The following is a 20,264-nucleotide window of genomic DNA, read 5'->3' as shown; positions in this document are numbered from 1 at the left end:
GCTTAAACCATCTCTTAATATCCAAGGCATTTCCATCCCACTAAATCTTATATAATTCCATTCAACACCACTCTATCCCTTAACACAAAAATCACACAACACTGTCATCACTATACCTTGTAATTTAACACACTGTAAATAATGTACAATTAGTATATATGTTTTCTAACTTCCTACATGTATGTATTGTAATCTGAAGACGAAACGTTAAATTATAAACCCATGGCCATTTTAAAAATTTTATGTTAGGCAATTATATTTATGCTAAGAATTCGCTTTCCGCCTGGCATACAATTGTCACAATCTACAACTTTTGTGCTAGATGCTGATAGATCAGTGGTTAACCACATTGCGCAGTGAAGTATATCAGAATGACATAATAATTTATCCCTAATGGGCGCTTCTGAGAATCATAAACGTTGGTTTAAGTTTGGAGATGATAACGGGTCAAAATAACGCGTTATATACGCGTTATATTCGAAATAACGTAGCATATCGTTATAAATAACGCGTTATAATCGAAATAACGTTGCATCAGTGTTGCATATCAATTGTCACGATCTTCAACTTTTGTGCTAGTTGCTTGTTCAGTCTTATTTCGAGATCAGTGGTTACACCACATTGCGCAGTGAAGTGTATCAGAATGACATAATAATTTATCCCTAATGAGCGCTTCGTCTAAAATCTCTGCTTTTGACATGTGATGACTTCTTCAGATTAAGTTAAGTGGTTGAGGCGTCTTGTGAGAAACTTCATGTTATACAGACTTAAAGGAAAAAATGGCAGAGCAACCAACAATATCAATGTCAAATGTTTTGATTGCGTCTTCCTCAAATTGGGATCCCTTGAATTCAAAAGACTGGGACAAGGAGAAAGCCAGTCCTGATTGTGTAAAAAGAATAAAACGGTTAGTCATTAAATCGCCTGTTGCATTGCAGTTAGTTAAAAGACAAATCTACACAACAACTTTTTTATTGCACAGTGTTTTCTTTTCGATTTAAAGTTAATGTTAAGCATTACATTCTCGTATGAGGCTGGCCGTCCTTTTAAAATAAGTAAAAAATTTTCTAGAGCAGCAAATTGCGAAAGTATAAATGCTTCGTGCCATAAAATAAACTTTTCATTAAGTCCGTTAACCATGCTTAATCCGTCGTCTCACTTCCGTAGTCTTAAGTTTACCGAGAAACTGAGAAAGATTAGAGTATCATTGGACTTCTGTCTTTCAGTACAAACCGACTCGATTTTCACAAAAAGAGTTGGTTCAAAATTTCTCTGTGAAGACGTTGTGTTTGACTGCTTGGCCTTGGTTAATCATACACAGCTTTTTTGACTCTGAAGATGACTACCGCTAAGGTTGTCGAAATGTCAGTCAACAACAACAAAAACAATCCTTCTCAGGACTTTACCAACCTGGACGATCTACATTTACAAACATGTAACGATACTCCCGGGTTCAAACCATTTACTTCATTTAAATTTTATGGATGTATGTAAGCTTGTTCATTTTTGGGTCCAAAGGAGGGTCACAACCTAACATTTTAGGAGTCCTCAGATTAAAAGAGTTAGTCCCAGATTGAAGGAATTTACACTTCAGTTTTAAAAATCTATTTTATCAAAGTCTCTTTTTCAAGTTATTGATTTAAATATTTAGTTATTATGTCAAAACAACAGACTCGATGAAAAGAACAACGTGAAAACACTTTTGAAAGAACAATGCATAAATAGAGAAAATATTTTTCTGCATCCCATATGACATGTATGCATTGTTTTTGTGAGAAGTAAATTAATGTTTTTTGCATAAAGAATGCAAAATTTTTTGTCTGATTACTCCTTGAAAGAATGGAATAGAGAGGATTGCAGTAGGAGCGCATCCCTCAATGAAATTTGTTTAATTATTTAAGACATTTCCAAATGATGCAAAAGGAAATTGCTCTTGTTAATACAAAAAATTATGCAATATTGCTATTGAGGGTAGTTTCTCAGAATAATTGTTTGTTCAGCATTATTTTTTTTGAATTCTGCCATTTTCCAGCTTATTAATTTTAATATCCCTGGAAAGAATAAGATGATTGGATGGATGAAAAGAATAGTTATTCCATTCTATGTGGCTTTTTTCTCTAATATAGTAATTTTTGCTGGAATACACTCATAATTTTCTTGAACTTTCATTCATGTTATGTCACTTTTAGAGCAGTGTTTAAACAATTTGATGTATGTAAAACATGATATTTTAGGAGAGACAAGAATTTTGTCAAGGGGGGGGGATGCTGGCCCCTGCTCCCCTCTGGCTGTGTTGCTATTTTAAAGTGGAATGTGCTTTTAAAAAATGTATTTATCTTTTAATGAAATGGTTCAATTCAATTAATAGTGACCTAATGAGCATTTATAAAGATCCTCCACCAGGAGTGTGTGTTGTTGCAGATGAGGAAAATGTCACAAAGGTAGAATTTTCATCAATAAATCTATGCTCAATTTTTTAAGCCAGTCCAGTTTGTGTTAGAAAAAAGAATTTGTGTGTCATTGAAAAAGCAATAATTTCTTTAAAGATAGAACAATTATTCTGATATAGATATTGAAAAAATGGGGCTTGCCTTTGATCAGATTTAATTGTACTTAAATTGAGATTTCCTGAATATACCTGTTCAACTAGTAAGCTAACAGGGATTGAAATTAGCATCAAATGCCTTTAAATATTGCAAGTAGATAAGAAATCCTCACTTCAGCATGTTTAAGGTCAAAAATTTGTGTGGGACAATTGGTTGTGTATGTGCTATTTTAATCGTCACAATTTTCAAAGGCCTCGTTTCTAAGCTAAGTTTCCACTTTCTTGTTTAATTCTGGAAAGAAAAAGGAGACTAAACACTGATCATCATCGACAATGTTATAATGGTGGTTGAGAATTACATCATTCAATTTTGTTATAAATTTAATGTTATATTAGACTACAAAGTAGTCCAGTTGTTTTTGAGCAAGTTTGTCATTTTATGTGTGGCTATATTTTGCATGTTTGTAAGCTTAAAAACTATTATTAGTAGGCTGTATGATAATGTTATTTAAGACAAGCTGTATGGTACTGTAGTAATGGCAGATTGTATGGGACTGTTTGTCAAGACAGATTGTATGGTACTGTTAGTTAAGGCAGATTGTATGGTATTTTTAGTTATGTAGACTATATGGTATTTTACGTTAAGGCAGGCTGTATGGTACTGTTAGTTAAGGCTGTCTGTATGGTACTGTTAGTTGAAGCAGGCTATATGGTACTGTTAATTAAGGCAGGCTGTTGGTCATGAGATTTTAAGGTTTTTGATGCATTTTTATGACTTTTTCAGATTCATGCGTTAATCACTGGGCCTTTGATACTCCATATGAGGGTGGATTTTTCTATTTTATCATACGTTGTCCTCCAGACTATCCCATTAAACCCCCACGTGTCAAGTTCATGACCACTGGGCAAGGACAAGTGAGGTTTAATCCTAATTTATACAAAAATGGAAAAGTTTGTCTTAGCATACTGGGGTAAGTATGGCATGGCTTTTGACAATAAAAATGTTGAGATTAACCATTATGTACTCCATACTTCACCAAATAAAAAAAATGGATTTTTTGATAAAGCTGTTTTGCCTTATGCAATATAGAACGTGGTTTGGACCATCATGGAGTCCTGCTCAAACTTTATCGAGTGTTCTCATCTCCATCCAGTCATTACTCAATGAGAAGCCATATCATAATGAACCAGGATGTGAGAAAGTATGTTTATTAATATAATGCCATTGCTTGTTGCGGTCAGTGGCGGATTACTAATTACGTGGTCTGTAGGCTAAGACAAAGTTAATGGCCTTTAAGCGATATCTATTCCTCCTACTGTTCTCAGCTTTCCTTTGCTTTTGCATTTCTTGTTTGTAACCCCATAGCACAGAATAGACACCTAACAGAAGGCCCACTTGGCTAAAATTGTGGCGTATTTTTTCACTACGCATGCGTGACTTCCCAGCAAGATACTTTCAAAAATCAATATGGAATAGTATTGCACGAGAATGCTATTTTACTAATAATTCACGTTTAAAGCAAAAGTTTGCCGAAATTTTCACAAAATGTTATCATCTTGCGAAGACGATAAGGTTCCAAGCTTTCGTAGTGCAAAACGATATAATTGTAAAAACATCTATATTTTCTATTGCCATCTAGCTGAAGTATCTTGCTGGAAGGCGTGTCTCCTTTAGAATTTGCTTCAGAAAAGTGGGGGACACGAACATCAAAGGTTCCGACACGAGTGGACCTTCTGTTAAGATATCTATTCTGTGCTCATAGGGTAAAAAATGGGGAAAAGCTCATTTTAAATTTAAAACGAAATTTCAAAAATCATTGACATGTTTAAGGAAATGGGAAAAGCACTACTTCATCAGTTCTGAGCATTGCACATTTGAAAAGTAGACAGTACGAAAGCCATTTTCCCTCTGCATTCAATTGCTCGTAAGGTGTTCTACAGCGTAAATTATCTAAGTTAAGCACATTTAGCTAGCCCAGAAAGCAAAAACGTTCAAATCCTAATTGTGTCCAGATACAACGGGTCTTTCGAAATCCCGGGCCTGTAGGCTTAAACCTACTCAGCCTACTGGATAGTCCGCTCCTGGTTTCGGTCCTTTCACGTTTGATGGTTTTCTTGCAACTAAAATGAAATTCAAATGGCCATATAGCTGAAATCATCCAGTTCATTGGTGTTAACTCCATTAGTTTGTCGAGTGAACTGCGCAGGTTTTCAGTCAAATTATTCGCATGTTGTCTCACTTTAGCTTGTTTCAACAAATACGTACATTTTTGTGCCCCATTATGCGCGTAATGAAAGAAGTCAGCACACAACCATAGACATTTGACCATGGACTAAAATGAATCATGAATCGAAATTAAATGAGAGTTAGTGAAGAAATGAAATAAATGTATGAAACGTGTGGTTGATTAAAATTGCGTGTCGAAAGGCAGTGTTGTTTTGCAACTTTGCACCATCCTTAAATTTAGCAGAGGCTTTGGGAGCTCTCGTGAGTTGCAGGTGTTCAGTATTCGCCATGTCATAACACAAGAAACTTAGAATAGTTTGAAATTATTTCATATCAGTTATTTTCAATCAGTTTTTCTTCTTCTTCGTGCAAAAATTACAAAAATCCTCCATTAGCCTCTTCTGGTATTTCATTACATACAAATGACTTGCACATTTCGTAAATGTTTAAACCATTTCAAATTTTCTGGTTCTTGGTGCGGTGGTGCCTGTTCAATAATTTGAAAATTTGGTACACCTATCATTAACGTTCAAGTAGGAAGCCAAATTTATGGGTGTCCTTCCTATAAGGTGCACCCACACGGCCACACCTAGATAGGTTTGCATTACGTAGCTGTATTGAAAAACTTTGAACACATTTGCTTTTTCTTTTGTTGTGTTTGTAATTTTTGTGTTGTATTGCGTATGATTGTTTGTTAGGAAAAACAATTCGGAGATAGCGACAGGTACAATGATTGTATAAGATATGAAACATTGAGAGTTGCTGTTTGCGATATGCTCGAAAATGAGTCATCGTGCCATCCATCACTGAGGTAAATAATGTTATTGTAAAATAAATTTGATCATAAAGTCTAGGGAACAACAAAAATGTGGCATATAAATCTTTGCCCTGAAATACCATATTGTTTTATTGTCGTACTTAGGAAATTTTATATCATAATTTTTGATTTAAAAATAAGTTGAGTGAGGATTTAAACTTATTTCTCAGGAAGAGTTTAGAGGCATGTCTAAACATTTTGTTATTTCTATAGTTTCATTCAATGTTTTTTTGATCAGTGTATTAACAGATGTTGTTATAATTCCATTAAAAAGAGTTTTTAGCGAAATATTTAACAAAATATTCACGAGCTCAATGTCTTCAATAAACTCTGACACTAAACGTTTTTAGCTAATTTAAATACTAAAAGTTTTAGCAAATTTTTTTAACTATAGAGAGGTGATGCTTCGATCCTTTCCCGAGTATTATGACTATTACGCCGGCGTTGTAAGCGAAAAATCTGCACTAAATGGAAAATCAATGCTGGTGAGGATACCACTCTACTTGCTCAATTTTTATTTGTTTGAAGCCTTGCTATAATTATTAATTTTTTATTGTTTTAATTAGGATCCGTTCAGGGCTAATCGAGGGAAATTTGATTTCGATGGTATCATGAAGAGATTAGAAAAAATCAAGTCAAACATCGAAATAAAAACTCCTCAAAGCTCTTCTGATGCATCTTCGGACAGTTCCTCAGAAGTGGATGGCTAAAGTAATACACAGGCAGCAAAAAAAGAACTACTTACTAAATAATATCTAGTAAACCTTTCTCTTCCTTTAGTTACAGCTTTGCACTTGATAATCTACATAAGCCAGATATACTACGTACACTAATCGTCATTGAGCCGTTTTTCCTCATGACGCCGTCATTCCCAACTTGGATAGCGGTATTCTCTTCTGTGATATTACAAGCATATATCATATGAAAAGGACGTTATGTTTACATTTTGTAAAATTTTTGTGAATAAGCTAGCACGAGCATGCCATTTTATGTATGTATATTAGTTCAAAACATCTTTATTCTGGACTGTTTTACTTGTTCATATTTTCATCTGTGTTATTTTCATCTAAGTTAAGAACTATTTTCACTGGTCCAGTTGCCGTTGGATGGGACGTTTTATTGTGTTTTCATACTCCAATGTATTAAAAACATACTGTTCTATCAGGCCGTTTAAAGCATACTCCAGTTTAATTCATATATAATATATTATTGATGTAATATATATATTTAATTGTGTGAGTCTACAACGACGACTAATTAAAATTCTTGGGAATATTTGTCCTCGAATTAAAGTATGCTGTGATACCCGCCTTCCTTCCTATATCCAAATCAATGCAGCACTTGACCCGATCAAGTAAAAATTTATGTTCAATTGAACGTACATTGTAAAAAAAAACGGTAGGTTCATGAATTCATTGATAATTCACTTTCTTCGATACGAAACGTTGTGGATAAGTGAAGTGTATTGACCTGTTGCCAATACTATCAGTACTCGCTTGTATATTTTAAAATTTATGATTACCATTTGTGTCCAGTCACCGTATAAAATATGAGTAAACGTTTGTTATTTCGTGCTTGGAACCGTAGATAAGATTGTCATGGCAGGACAGTCACTGGTAAAATCATTTGCTTTAGAGCTTTATTACCACTTTGTTTGATATTTGAGACTTCTTATGTAAAACTTGTGTAGCAATGATCGTGCGTGTATGGGCATGCATCCCATATACAATCAATCTTCTATTATCAGAATATTAAATAATCGTCGTGTTGTACTTGAATGTATTTTATTTAACAATTGTATGTGAAAACATTATGCCAGCAAATTTGTACGCTAGAAACATAGAATATCCGTGATTTGGTGGTTATCAGTGCATGGTTCTAAATAATCAAACTAAAGAGAAAAACATTGGACGTGTGCTTTTAACCTGGGTTTTCCTTTTTAGTTATTTAGTGATGCCTCAGTGGAAAAGAGCGGTAGAACCAATGCCTGAGTCGAAATCCACATCTGTCGCCATGGTGGAATTGAAGTCAAAAGAGAGTGATGAAACCACTTTGTTGAAAACAGAACCTCAAGGTTTGAAAGCTATTTTTTATCATCAAATTTGCAACGTTTAAATTAAATTTCATTCTCATTGTCTGAAAGTTTACCGATGAGTTGCCAATTGTATTAAATTAATTAGCTGTTAAATTGAGTGGTAGGCTTGTTTTTTAACAGGTTGTGACTATGGTCCTTGGGTATGAGTTGTGTACTGTACCACCACCTAAAGTATAACAGTTTTTTAAGACTTTCAAACATTTGAGTATGTAACTTTGACCATGCTCAAGTGTATTCATTATACATTTGTAGCTTTAATAACTTGCTCTTCTTTGTACATTACAGAAATTGCAGTTCAACCCCCTTATTCTTATTGAAATATCAAGGATTGCAATGCTGTTTGTTGTAATTTATGTTTAGACATTCCTGAAATTGTAATTAGTCCAGCAAACAAGAGTTTGTCATCCAAAACATCAGAAACAAAACATACAAAGAAGTCAGATGCCAATTCCTCTCCACAGAGAGTAATTGATCATGGAGTTAAAACAGTTCATGATGTAAATATAACTTTTATAATTGCAAATCAATTTTATAGTCTGAGCAATTTCGCATTTTACTATAGCAATCGTTTCAATTGCCACTTGATATTACAATATGAAGTTGTTGATTTTTAATATGCTGTTAGCATTGGTAAAATTAAGTTAAGAATATGTTTTGGTAACCTTCAATCCTTATAAAATGGCTAAGCGAATTGTAGAATTTGGTTGTTTGTTTTGCAAATGATTAACTAGAAGCTTTATTATATATTCTGTTGTAGGTTTTCATTGAGATGTTGGAGCTTGACTCAAGTGGTCTCTTTTGGAAAGAAGTGGCAAGATGGATAAAGTATGAAGAAAATGTTGAACCGTGTGGGAGTTGGGGTCCGCCATTTCTTTCCTATATTGACTGTGAAAGTATGTGTCAACTGAGGAATTGTATGGAGAAAGGTAGAAAATTTACCAGTTTTCATTGTTAGTTTTGCATCACAAAGTAAAATCCCAAAATCTTTTAGTTGTGAACTAGGGGTACATCATCCCTAGGCCTTCCATTTTCCAAATGGCTGTTCTAGTAGGAAAATAGGTAGTTCTAACATCTAAAATGAGCAGTTTTGGAGACAATATTTCAGACTACCCAAACATAAGAAATGACAAAACATTCAATATACGTATACTGTACTGTCAACTAACTCAAGAAATGTAGAGACCTTAATGTTTTAAATACTTACAGTTGTTCGTTGACGTTTTAGTTTTTTCTACCTTCAGACAAAATTTAAAATCCACGAATTTTGTGTTTCATTTTGTCTTCTTCCCAGTTGAAAAATTTGCGAACTAAGTTTTTTTTTAAATTTTTTGCAAATGCTGAGAATGCCATTTTCAAAGACCAACCAACGGAGGTTCTGAGCACAGACACTTCTAAATTCTTCTTGACCATGCAAACTGTTGGTTTTTCATTTCTTTTTTCTTAGTAAATTAAAACTCTCAAGCAAGCTTTACATCTCGAGATTCATATTTTTACACTTTCATTCCCAGGTCCCCGAGAAAGACGAGTGCCTGCGCTCCAGCCAGACATCTGTTTAGGTTTTTTTGCATTCGATTTATGTGAATACATTCCTTGATTCATGTTCGTATGTAAGCGAGATCGCGTGCATGACATGCATTGTGCATGAATCAAGGAATGTATTTAGTATTTACCATAAATCGATTGCATAAAAAACCTAAATAGGTTTCTGGGCCGTCTATGGTCCAACTTAAACTCGCAAATACAGAACTACTTAGTCATTGAAAGTTTTTTTGTCATATTCGGATATTAAGTTTTTAAGTGTCAAATGACTTATTTTCAATACCAAATCGAGACAGAATGAGCAGATACGAGGCTGATAAAAAAGTTGGTCAGAATCACATAATTTCACCTTCGTGAATGGGTACTAAAATCATTGAATATTAACTCATTTTGGGATTGGAAGTTTGGGACTGTGTTTAACATATAAATGAATATTATTTTTATAAACAGTGCAAACTGTGACATGTTCATGATTAATTATTTTTTCTTTCGCTATTTGCTTTTGCTTTAATGATTAAGCTCTTTTGTGAAAATATGCGATTCTGACAAACATTTTGTTATCCCGCACTTTGCTCATTTTGTCTCCATTTGGTAATATCATGCAACATAATTTATATGACCTGATATTTCTGAATGTAAAAACATAGCGTTTCTAGACCGAGCAGTTTACGTACAATAGCGTATTAGTTTTTTATAGACCCTGTATAATTATTGACAATATGTTGACTTCTCTTTATCAAAGATAAAAAAATCCAGCCAATTGCTCCCAAATATGAAAATCCAAAAACAACTAAACAAATCAAACAAATCAGCAAGTACAGCAACATTTATTAAGTGAATGCTTAGATGAGTTTGTATTTAATGGTACAAAAGTGCAACGAGAAAATAGTATGATTAATTTTCTGTCATGAGCATTTTAAAATAGCTAATGACAGAAATAACGCTTTAGAAAAAATTGTTCGTAAAATAAGAAATAAGTTAGTGGACACTTCCCCATTTTCTTATCATTTCTTTCTCACCTGATTAAATTTTTAGGTTTGGTTTTATTAGGCAGTATAAACGATGGCGCTTTCTCAATAGCTTACACCATAGCTAATATGTTAGTACTTTCTGGTCATGTTGATCCTCGTTATCGCGTGAGACTTCAACAGATCCTTTCATCACCTCGCAAGCATCATGGTGAATCTACATCACATTTTCGAAAGAAAGTTCATTATCGTAGACTCTTTCTCAAGATATTTTTAAAAAGGCGAAAGGAAATGTTTGAGCATGTATGGGAATTATCTGACGATAATGAAGTGCGGAATCGCTGGGTTCGTTTATCCAGGAAAGCTCTTGATCAATATCATGAACAGCATCCGCAAACCGACGATATTAAGGTAATCGATTGTTTTAAATGCCAAGTTTTTTTTTGATAAGGGCTCAAACTCGTCCATTTTTTCACAATGATTAAAAACTTGGCTTAAGTTATGAGACTGTGATCATAATGTGTTGTGAATGGATTGTTGGGTAGTTTAAACACGATTTATCCCTCATTTTAACATTTGCATGCTCTCTATGTGATTCTCCATTGTACAAAAACCTGACTTAAAAGCGTGTCACTTGAAGTCATTAAGATTATCAAACCTGTTTATGACATTTTTGTTTTATCGCAGGTTAATGAAATTGCACAAGTATGGTGCCCAGAGAATTATCTTTTTGATGATCACGGTGCTCTAAAAAGCTCAAGTGGCAGTCAATTGTCAATAAAACAGACACTCTTTGATCGTTTAAGCATTGAATCTAACGTTTCAGAAGCTTCCTATCTCGTTGACATGGATTACGATACTGTAAAACAGAGGGGCTTGCCTTTGACCAACGATCAAGTTAAACTGAGAAAGATCCTTCACGCTGATACGAAAGGAATAGTGATTCATCACGCTCCAGTTCACTTTTTAAAAAGAGATCAAGTTCTGTCAGTTCTTGTCCGTTACCCGGATGATAAACAAATAACGGACTCATTAGAGGTGCACCTACCAGTGAAAATTATATACATTCTATTCACTTCAAAGCACACAATCCGTTTGGATGGATATCAAATATGCCGTACAATGGGCACACTATGTCATAATAAGGTGCTGTATTTTGTAATGTTGTATTTGATCATGTCTACTTTCTTTTGGTAATTTCAAATGTTTTGTGTTGGATGTAATTGTCTGTTATTGTCGTTATTGAAGAGCTCTGTAATCAATTCTACTCGATGGTTCAACAGCCAGTGTTCAGATCTCTAACAGCCTTCGATGAATGAAAACAATAACATTAAAAGAAGAATTAGTTGTTTCACTTATGTTTCATTTATGTATCTTTTACATTTGCGTGTGAATATGGAATGATTTTATGACTTTTTTTCAAAGGTATTTAGAAAAGCTTTGTATCAGGCAAAAACATTCAGCGATTTGTCGAAAGCGTTCTCTGTATTTGTGGATGGAAGTGTGATGCTGCCTCCCGGGGATTGGAAGGCAGAGTTACTTACCCCAATTGCAGGTGCAATTGCTGAAATTACTCGAAAGAAGTACACTCTTAGAAAGTTCAAACACAGAGATGGAAAAAAACTTTGGCGAATTGTCCGAAACAGGATTCAAGTTATAGCTACGATGAAAAACATGCTTCAAAATAAAGATTTAAATAAAATTAATGATGCGAATGAAGAAGACGATCACTCTGTGGAAAAGAACGAGAATGTTGGCTTATTTCCAACCCGAGGAGATTGCCCGTTGAAGAATAAGTTTAGCGAAATAAGTAAGAAAATACATTAACTTCTATTATTTGTTTTCAATCAGAAGCGAGCGAAAGCCTAGTCTTTCCTGCTATATGATTGGCTGTAGCAGCGTGCGGAATTTTACGATAGTTCGCCGCGGTCCGGAATCCTGTATTAACGGGGCTCCATCTGTTTTGTTGGTATGTGTTTTGATCAATACACGAGTTGTATGTGTAGTTTAACAATTTATCATCAACCTAGGACGAAGAATACGAGAGAGGCACTTTTCCAAACGAGAAAAAAACTTGGAAAATGATGAAAGCTCTAGCAGTGAAAGTGATGAAGAGAATGAGGATGAATCTATTGAAGTGCATCCATTACATCCCGATGGTCGCTGGTTTGGTGGTTTACGACGTGAGATGGCCAAGCGTTATCCTTTGTACTTAAGTGATATTAAAGATGGTTTGCATATCCAATGTTTTGCTGCCATATTGTATCTTTCAATTAGTTTGATAGCAATGTGTTTAACATACGGTCAGGTGATTGCTAAATACACTAAAAACTATATTGGTTCATCTGAGATGTTGCTTGGTACTGCTATATCATGTGTACTTATGGCTGTTCTTGGCACAGAACCTTTAACGGTTATTGCTGGTACTGCTGCTATGTTGATTTTCGAGAGCTCTACGTATCAGGTATGTCAAGGACATGGTGTATAAAATTTAGGCTTATATTAGCCATATCTTGTTGTTTGTATTCAACTTGCTCTATAATTCATTGATTATGTGTGTAATGTAATCGGTGAAATATACATGAAAAATTTACTTCATGGCGTGACTCCTGGGCTAAGTAGTCCCAAGTCCTCTTTAGGAAGAATGAGATTATGACGTGTTTCTTTTCATTGAAGGTGTCCGATTCCCTTGGTTTAGATTTCCTACAAGTTCGTTGGTTTACTGGATTGTGGATATTTCTATTTCTTGTTCTCATACTGGCTTTCGATAAAGCTCATTGGATTCACTACTGCACAAGATTTACTGAGGAAATCCTTCATGTTCTTGTTGCCTTGCTGTTCATGTACGAAGGAATCAAAAACTTGTCGAAGGTTTGCTTATTATATTATTCAAGTTGCTAAATTATTGAACTCAATATGGGGGTTAAGATCGCTAACCCAACTCAAAGTCTTGCTTTGTTTGATTGGTTGGAATTGAAGCCAAGTTCATTTGTGCATTGCCAGAAACAATGTAAGAATCGTTTGATAAAGATGAATCTTTGATATCATATCACACGAAGTTCATGGGCGCAAGAAGATTGATAACTGGTCTGGGATATTCATACTTCAATGATCTAACGGATTATAACATGCATACATAAATGTGAGCCCATCCTATGATTCCTCTTTCTACTCCCATGCTACGAATATTGTAAACGTTTAAAAATAAAAACACGCCACTGATATAAGTATTGTCACTATTATGGCGATCTGGTTATACAAGATTTTTGAAATTATTGTTATTTTAATCACAGGTCTTCGAAAAAAACCCACTCCGTAAAAGATACATAACTGTTTCAGTCACGAATTCAACTGAAGTGCTCGTTGGTAAACCCAACACAGCTTTACTTTATACGATAATAATGTTCGCAACATTTGGCTTGGCTTTGGGATTTCGCTTGTTCGAAAAGACTCGCTTTTTTTCACCTCGGGTGAGTAAGGACTGACTGCACGTCAAATTTTTATTCAACTGGAGGAAAATGTTTGCTTCTGAATTTTACTGTAACATGTTAACATTTTTATAAAACTGTCAAATGTATTAAGTACGGCAAGCATCCATGTTTCTTGAATAGTATTAAGACATTCGATAATCTGAATGATGTGTGGTAATGCTATTTTGTCCTGGTCTTTACAGTTGCTAACATATAATACAATTTCATAATATAGAAATTGTTAGATATATGCTCTTATTGTTTTGTGTTATCCTTCAATCCTGGAAGGATCGTTTTGTTAGTCTTATACATCTTACTACACAAATAGTTATCCTTTCATGAAATGAAACTTTCAACTTGTTATATACCTATTGTAGAACTTTTACTTGTTATTTTGTAAATATAGATTCGTCGACTGCTAAATTTCTTCAGCATTCCTGTGGCGGTGAACGTTATGAATGCTGTAGTATATTCTGTTGATGTTTATTTAAAAACTGTTGATGTTCCGGAAAAATACGAACCTATCCTTGTGCTACCTGACGGGAAGAAGATGTCTAAAGGAGATCTTTCGTACGGTGTTATAGCTCTATCTGCTGTTCCTGCTTTATTGACTGTTATTCTCCTTTTTATTGAGAGTGAAGTCACATTACTCGAATGTTTTAAGGTATGTTACAGATTTATAGAAATAATTTTTATGGCCTGCTTGATGAAATGGGGCTTGTACCGGGAAAATAACTACCTCGGCAAAATAATTACCTCGGCAAAAAGGCCAGATCAGTAAATATATAGAAAATTGACGATCTTATTACATGAAAGCTTGGTTTCCAACTTGCTTGCCAGTGGATTTGTGGGATTTATAAGATTTAGGGAATTGCTAGTCATTTTCCTGACGACTTATTGTCAAAGTATTGACATGCTCTGTTGATTGAATTGAAAAAATGATAAATTTATAAAAGAAGGAAAAATTTTGGTCAGTTCGAGTAGTTTGTTCGTCTTTATAAAAACAGTCAAACTTTGTATTGAACATCATATATTTATCATTTATTGAGTCATTTTTTATTGCTCAATTGACTTTGGCAGTAAATACAGAATACACCACTGGCCGAAATAGTATAGTTTTACGTAAAAATCCCAAAATTGAAAAAATATAACTTCGGCGAAAAAAGTTAATAACGTGACGATATTATAATATATTTAATTTTTTAGCAAACTCGTGGACGCAAAGGTTCTGGTTTTCACGTCAATCTTCTGGTCGTTGCTATAATGGTGTTGATATCTTCATTTATGGATTTACCTTGGATGTGTATGGCTGCTGTTGAGACCTCGGTGCATTTAGACAGCCTGAAGGTTTGGAGTCGTTACGATGCACCAGGAGTAAAAAGTCACGTGTTAAAAATACGGGAGCAACGATTGACTTTATTTTTCACTGGAATCTTAACTGGTAAGTCAAATGCCTCATTAATGTGGTTCTGTTATTACTTATGTTATTACTGCTTTGGAAGATTGATTATGGGATGTTTTTTTTGCAAAGAGGATTGGTTTCATTAGCTAACTTAAATTGATAATTACGTCGATTGATATGGTGTGAACCTTACATGCTGTATGCATAGCTGCATGCAAATCCATCCCGAATGTTTACTGTTGCCTTGCAAAGTTTTCATTTATTTTCATTTCTTCATAAAATAATTTTCATTCGGTGTTTTTTCAGTAAATGCATACAACAATATTTGCGTAACAACTAGGAGGGAAATATTTTGGACTGGTTTCCTGCTGATAATACTATGTACAAAGTACAATAACATAATGGTGTATATTAGTGGACAATATTGTACGAAGATGTACGTGATGGAGACTATCACTGGTTATGTATAATCCACCTTTCCGACAATAGACACACGTGTAAAAAATACGAGATCAAATTACAAAATTCGGACAATCAAATGGTCGGACATAGTATTGTGTATGTAGAATAGTGGCAATAAAATGGTTAGGAGATGCTTTTGAGTTTTTGGGCTTTTGTAAATCTGATTCTAGTTATTCAGAACGATTATTTATAAAGGCAGAAGGAATAACAGTAAATATCAACCATTTTACATTTACAAACATAAAACATTGTCTTATTATGAATATGTGTTAATTGTATTCAAAGGCAGTCATGAATCTTATCTGGAATCTCGTCATGCATCAAATCATAAATATCGTAAAAATAACAGTTCAAAAATTCTATGATTTGCAACTTTCTTCGCTTGATGCTGCTAAAATCGGTCCTGGATATTCTTTGGTAGGGTGGTTTCTGACTACGAAATGCATACTACATGCATTTACGTAATAAATTGACGTCTGTCTCTATGTCATCGAAAGAATTCCTTTGAATCCGAAAAGTGTATTGTTTAATCGAAAAATTATTCGAAAAGTGAAGTTACTTTCTAGATTGAATCATGAAAATATTGTAAGGTAAAAAGAAATTTACTATCCAAAATGAATCAAAGTTTTATAACATAAGGGTTGAAAGCGAGGCTCAATTTAGACGTTCAATTTATGAAAAAGTAGATAATCCCTTTTTACAATGAAGCCCATGAATGTTTTCGTTAACGATGAGTGAGTATTGTATAAATAGGCTCATGTTCATCACGAGAGAGTAATGAGAAAGTTACTTTGTAAAAGGTAACAAGTAAATAAACTAGGGATCTAAGGATAGTGCAAGTTTCTTGGAAAAAATGTTCCTAATCATGGCAAATAAAATTAGTTTCAAGAAAGCTTAAGAAACAATAAAATAAATGTCTTAGTTAATGTGAGTTGAAGTTGGTGTTAAATGCCCTTTTAATAATTGCTGAAAAACTTAAAAATCCTAAAAAAATCATTAAACATGAAATGAGCGTTGTTGCTAGACACCCCCCGGAAAGTTTACATTATGACTGGCTGACTGACTCGTGTGAATTTTTGCCACTCACCACAACACTACAAAGTTCCCATGGAAACTTTGCACTAAAAGCGAATAAACATGCTTAGAGTTGGTTTAAATTATAAGTCAAAAATGAGAAGATGTTTGAACCTTTGCAGTATCCTTGGATGTTTTACTTTCTTTTATGAGAAGAACTCTGTAAACAAAAAAGATTAAATTTGAAAGCAAAAACCCGTTTTCGGTCCATGCTTCCCGATACCTTCTTAAGCGTAAGGCACTAGAACGTCGCATGTTAATGTTTTGATAGGAGATTTCGGCCCCTCCACGCTACTTCGGAGATGCAATAACAAGCTTCCGCCCATCAGCTAGTAGATGCAGTTGGTCTTTGCTATGACCATGAACTTGGGCAGCTAGTCAAGTCGACTGCTCATGCTCAAGCAGACTGCGCATACGCTGATGAATTATCTGAAAATTTGTGACTGAGCAAGCTAATTATTCCATTATCGTACTAGTACATACAGTTACTCGTTGCCATGACCATGAACTCGGAGAGTTGTTGGAGTTGACTACGCAAATTTTCAATATGTTGGCATGCTCTATGTATTCTTAAGCTTGTTTTGAAAAATGCATATCAAACTCATCAACACATTGTTACGGCTCTCGTAATATCCGCGACAACGTTAGAAATGTTTTTATTTTTCTCTATAACTTTGTATCTGCATATTGCATGTCATATCCAGGCTTTCCTTTGATTTGACGAAAAATGGTTTTATTCACTCTTACACCTTCTGCCTTTATAATTAGTCGCTCTGGATTTCTAAAATAAGATTTACCAATGCCCCAAGAGCATCTTCTTTCTATTTTATTGCCACTATTCTACATATACAATACTATGTCCGACCATTTGATTGTCTGAATTTTGTAATTTGATCTCGTATTTTTGACACGTGTGTCTACCGTCGGAAAGATGAATTGTGATTGCATGAATATGAACCTAGCTTTATCTTTTATTCAGGTTTATCATCATTACTTAATGATTATCTGGATCAAATTCCTGAAGCTGTATTTTCTGGGATGGTTTTATATATGGGTGTTGTGGCCTTGTTTGGAGTTCAAATGATCGAGAGATTTTTCTTGATGTTTATGGCTCCAGGACAACATCCTAACATTTCATACTTGAAAAATGTGCGTTGAAATTTGTGTTTACTCATTGATTCAATACATGTGACGTATGAATATTTAGGCATATATACATGCTTCTGATTTTTTAACTTTTTCTACTAGCATTAACAAAATGGCCGTTTTCGTCAACGTATCCCCGAATTGCATGCATTCTTAAGAATCTCTGAAACTGTTATTAAATTTTTTTATCTTTTTATAGGTACCTTTATCAAAAGTCTATCTATTCACTCTCATTCAAGTTTCTTGTCTAATCATGCTTTGGATTGTTAAAAGTATCAAAAGTGTAGCACCTTTTTTCCCATTATTTATATTAGCTATGGTTCCTTTACGTGCAGTATTAGGGAGAGTTTTTACTCAGGAAAATATTGGACAGGTTTGTGTTTCTTTTATGTACTGGAGACAATTTTACATTTCAGTTACGATTCATAACTGTCGTCAAAGATTATCTTGTGGTTAACATTCGAAAATTGTCTTGAGAATAAGTTAATTAGGTTACATCATGCATTGTCCACGTGAAACTTGAACCTGAAATATTCAATAGAAAGGTTCATTGTGCGTCACGACCGTGTTTTTTTAGCAACATGCAATTTTTTGCAAGCAGGAAAATGGTTACAGTCGATATCTAAAAGGCTTACAGTTTGCTCTGCCCCAGGCTCATATTAAAAACCATGGTTTTTAATAATGACACTGCTTGCTTTTTTAGCTTGATAACGAAGAAGATGAAGAGGGTCGTGGTCCGTTGGATTGAAGGATATCAACGACCTGGACGTAACACCTCCATAATATATATATATATACATTTAGGCCTAGTTTTGACGTAGAACTTTACATGAACTAAATGCATTAAAAATGAGATGAACTCCTTCATTATCTTTTGTTTTAGATGCATTTGGTTCATGTAAAGTTTATGTAAAGTTGCACGTCTAAACTAGGCCATAATTTTCATATAGAAGGTATCAAATTGTGGTTGGAAAACGTCTTCACTTCATCCACTGTTTATACGTACATTATGTTTTTATGTTTTTAACTTTTGAATTAGAAAACAGTATTCAATTTTGAAAACTCTAAATTTTTTGAATTTATATAAAACTCAGATATTTTAGAGCTTTCATTAGATTTCCAATCTACATAAACAAAGTATAATAAGTCGACAAAGATATATTTATCAAGAAAACCTTTTGAATGATTTCGGTTTTATCGTTATAATTAACCACACTGAACTCTATACATGAAAGTTAACTGCATGCTTGTCTTCTGTAACATTTTTATAATAAACTGAATGAGATAGTTTGTAAAATTTTTTATTTGACATCATTTACACATATAGCATGAAAATTATGTAATTGTCTGGTTTGTTCGAAACATTTTGAATAGTATATTCCGCATATACTTTTTTTTGTATACTTTCACTTTGAACCTAACTTAATGGGCCTTGCCATTTCAACTGTCATAAAGGGACCCAGAAGACTAAACCCACAAAGTTTGGGAATTAAGACTTCAGAGTGAAAATTGAAAGATTAAAGGAAACAACATCATAATCTTAGTTGCTTCATTGAAAGTGCCGAGTTTTTTTAATAACGCAGCGTTCTCATACTGTAGTTTACCATCAAGACAGCTACGTTGTCATACTGTACTCTTTGAAGATGTTCCAAATTATTCTATGTGTGCAAATCAATTATCCAAACGAAACTCGTTATTTTTTTGATAAAGAAGAAATACATTGCTGACGTCTTTTGCTGATAAAATTGAAATACGGGGCTAAACAAAAATGTTTTTGAAGCGTGGTTCACCCATCAATCTTACAATTCTTTCTAGTTCACCTTCAATTCGTGATACAGTCTGCCTACTTAATGATATGGGGGAGTGAGACAAAGATGGTCATAGAGTTTGGGGTGTAAAGAGGGGGGTGTCCTCCCTCAGCGACTTAACCCAGTTGGTCTCATCAATAATACAGTCGGTCTCAAATTTATGCTTTGGCTAAAAAGTGAAAATTCGGAGACTGTTACCGTTTTAAATTTTTTGATTGTTTTCCATTAACACCAGGCACAATGCTTACTTGCTTGCTTTTGATTTTGTAAATATTGGTCGATTTATTCTGGTCAAAAGTAAGTCAAAACTTTTTGTATTAAGAGGCAGTGATGGCAAAGTTAGAGTTGAGCGATTGAATAAGATCAACAATAAATTCGACATTATAATTGTGTGAAATATCAATAATATTTCAACATCGAAGACACAGTAGCGGGTCTGTACAAAAATTTTACTTGAAGAAAGAAGTATTCAAAAGTTTGTATTTTTATCATGACTTATAGGCCCTGCTTGCATAAGCATTTTTACCCCTTGGGTTGGTCGCAGCCTTGTTTACACATCTGAAAATATTTTATAAGTAAACGTAAGATTTTAGCCCAGAGGTTGAAATTATTAAGTAATTGCACGCTACTATCAAGCACGTGCAAACAATTTAAAACAAATGCTGAAACAATTACTCGGTGAAATTTTCAGCCCAGAACTGTATATTACCC

The 20,264-nt window shown here is 34.1% G+C and overlaps 2 protein-coding genes across 5 annotated transcripts; both read left to right on the top strand.

The window, feature by feature from the left end:
• The first annotated feature begins 614 nt into the window (after positions 1–614).
• On the top strand, positions 615–6,881 carry LOC124440106 (ubiquitin-conjugating enzyme E2 Z-like). The gene is given in 9 exon segments (XM_046990427.1): positions 615–907; positions 2,369–2,441; positions 3,330–3,351; positions 3,354–3,516; positions 3,636–3,747; positions 5,471–5,583; positions 5,984–6,074; positions 6,156–6,300; positions 6,370–6,881. Coding segments are annotated over 8 exon segments (846 nt in total). The 5' UTR covers positions 615–779; the 3' UTR covers position 6,300; positions 6,370–6,881.
• A 54-nt stretch (positions 6,882–6,935) lies between these two features.
• Positions 6,936–19,042, top strand: LOC124440104 (band 3 anion transport protein-like). 4 transcript variants are annotated; one of them, XM_046990425.1, is made up of 15 exons: positions 6,936–6,987; positions 7,533–7,663; positions 8,045–8,181; positions 8,442–8,610; positions 10,259–10,602; positions 10,879–11,337; positions 11,617–12,001; positions 12,222–12,655; positions 12,868–13,062; positions 13,485–13,661; positions 14,068–14,325; positions 14,868–15,102; positions 17,579–17,748; positions 17,945–18,118; positions 18,449–19,042. In XM_046990425.1, exons 2-15 carry the CDS (start codon positions 7,543–7,545, stop codon positions 18,491–18,493), a joined length of 3,303 nt encoding a protein of 1,100 aa, XP_046846381.1. In that variant the 5' UTR covers positions 6,936–6,987; positions 7,533–7,542; the 3' UTR covers positions 18,494–19,042. The 4 variants fall into 4 exon arrangements, with proteins under 4 accessions (XP_046846381.1, XP_046846380.1, XP_046846379.1 ...); XM_046990424.1 differs by lacking the exon at positions 6,936–6,987 and adding an exon at positions 7,117–7,205; XM_046990423.1 differs by lacking the exon at positions 6,936–6,987 and having other exon boundaries at positions 7,242–7,663.
• Positions 19,043–20,264: the final 1,222 nt, after the last annotated feature.

Source organism: Xenia sp. Carnegie-2017, unplaced genomic scaffold, assembly GCF_021976095.1.
Source record: "Xenia sp. Carnegie-2017 unplaced genomic scaffold, XeniaSp_v1 HiC_scaffold_2, whole genome shotgun sequence".
Taxonomy (NCBI): Eukaryota; Metazoa; Cnidaria; class Anthozoa; order Malacalcyonacea; family Xeniidae; genus Xenia; species Xenia sp. Carnegie-2017.
Note: the sequence above shows the minus strand (reverse complement) of the source record. Positions and strands in the feature narration are given on the sequence as shown.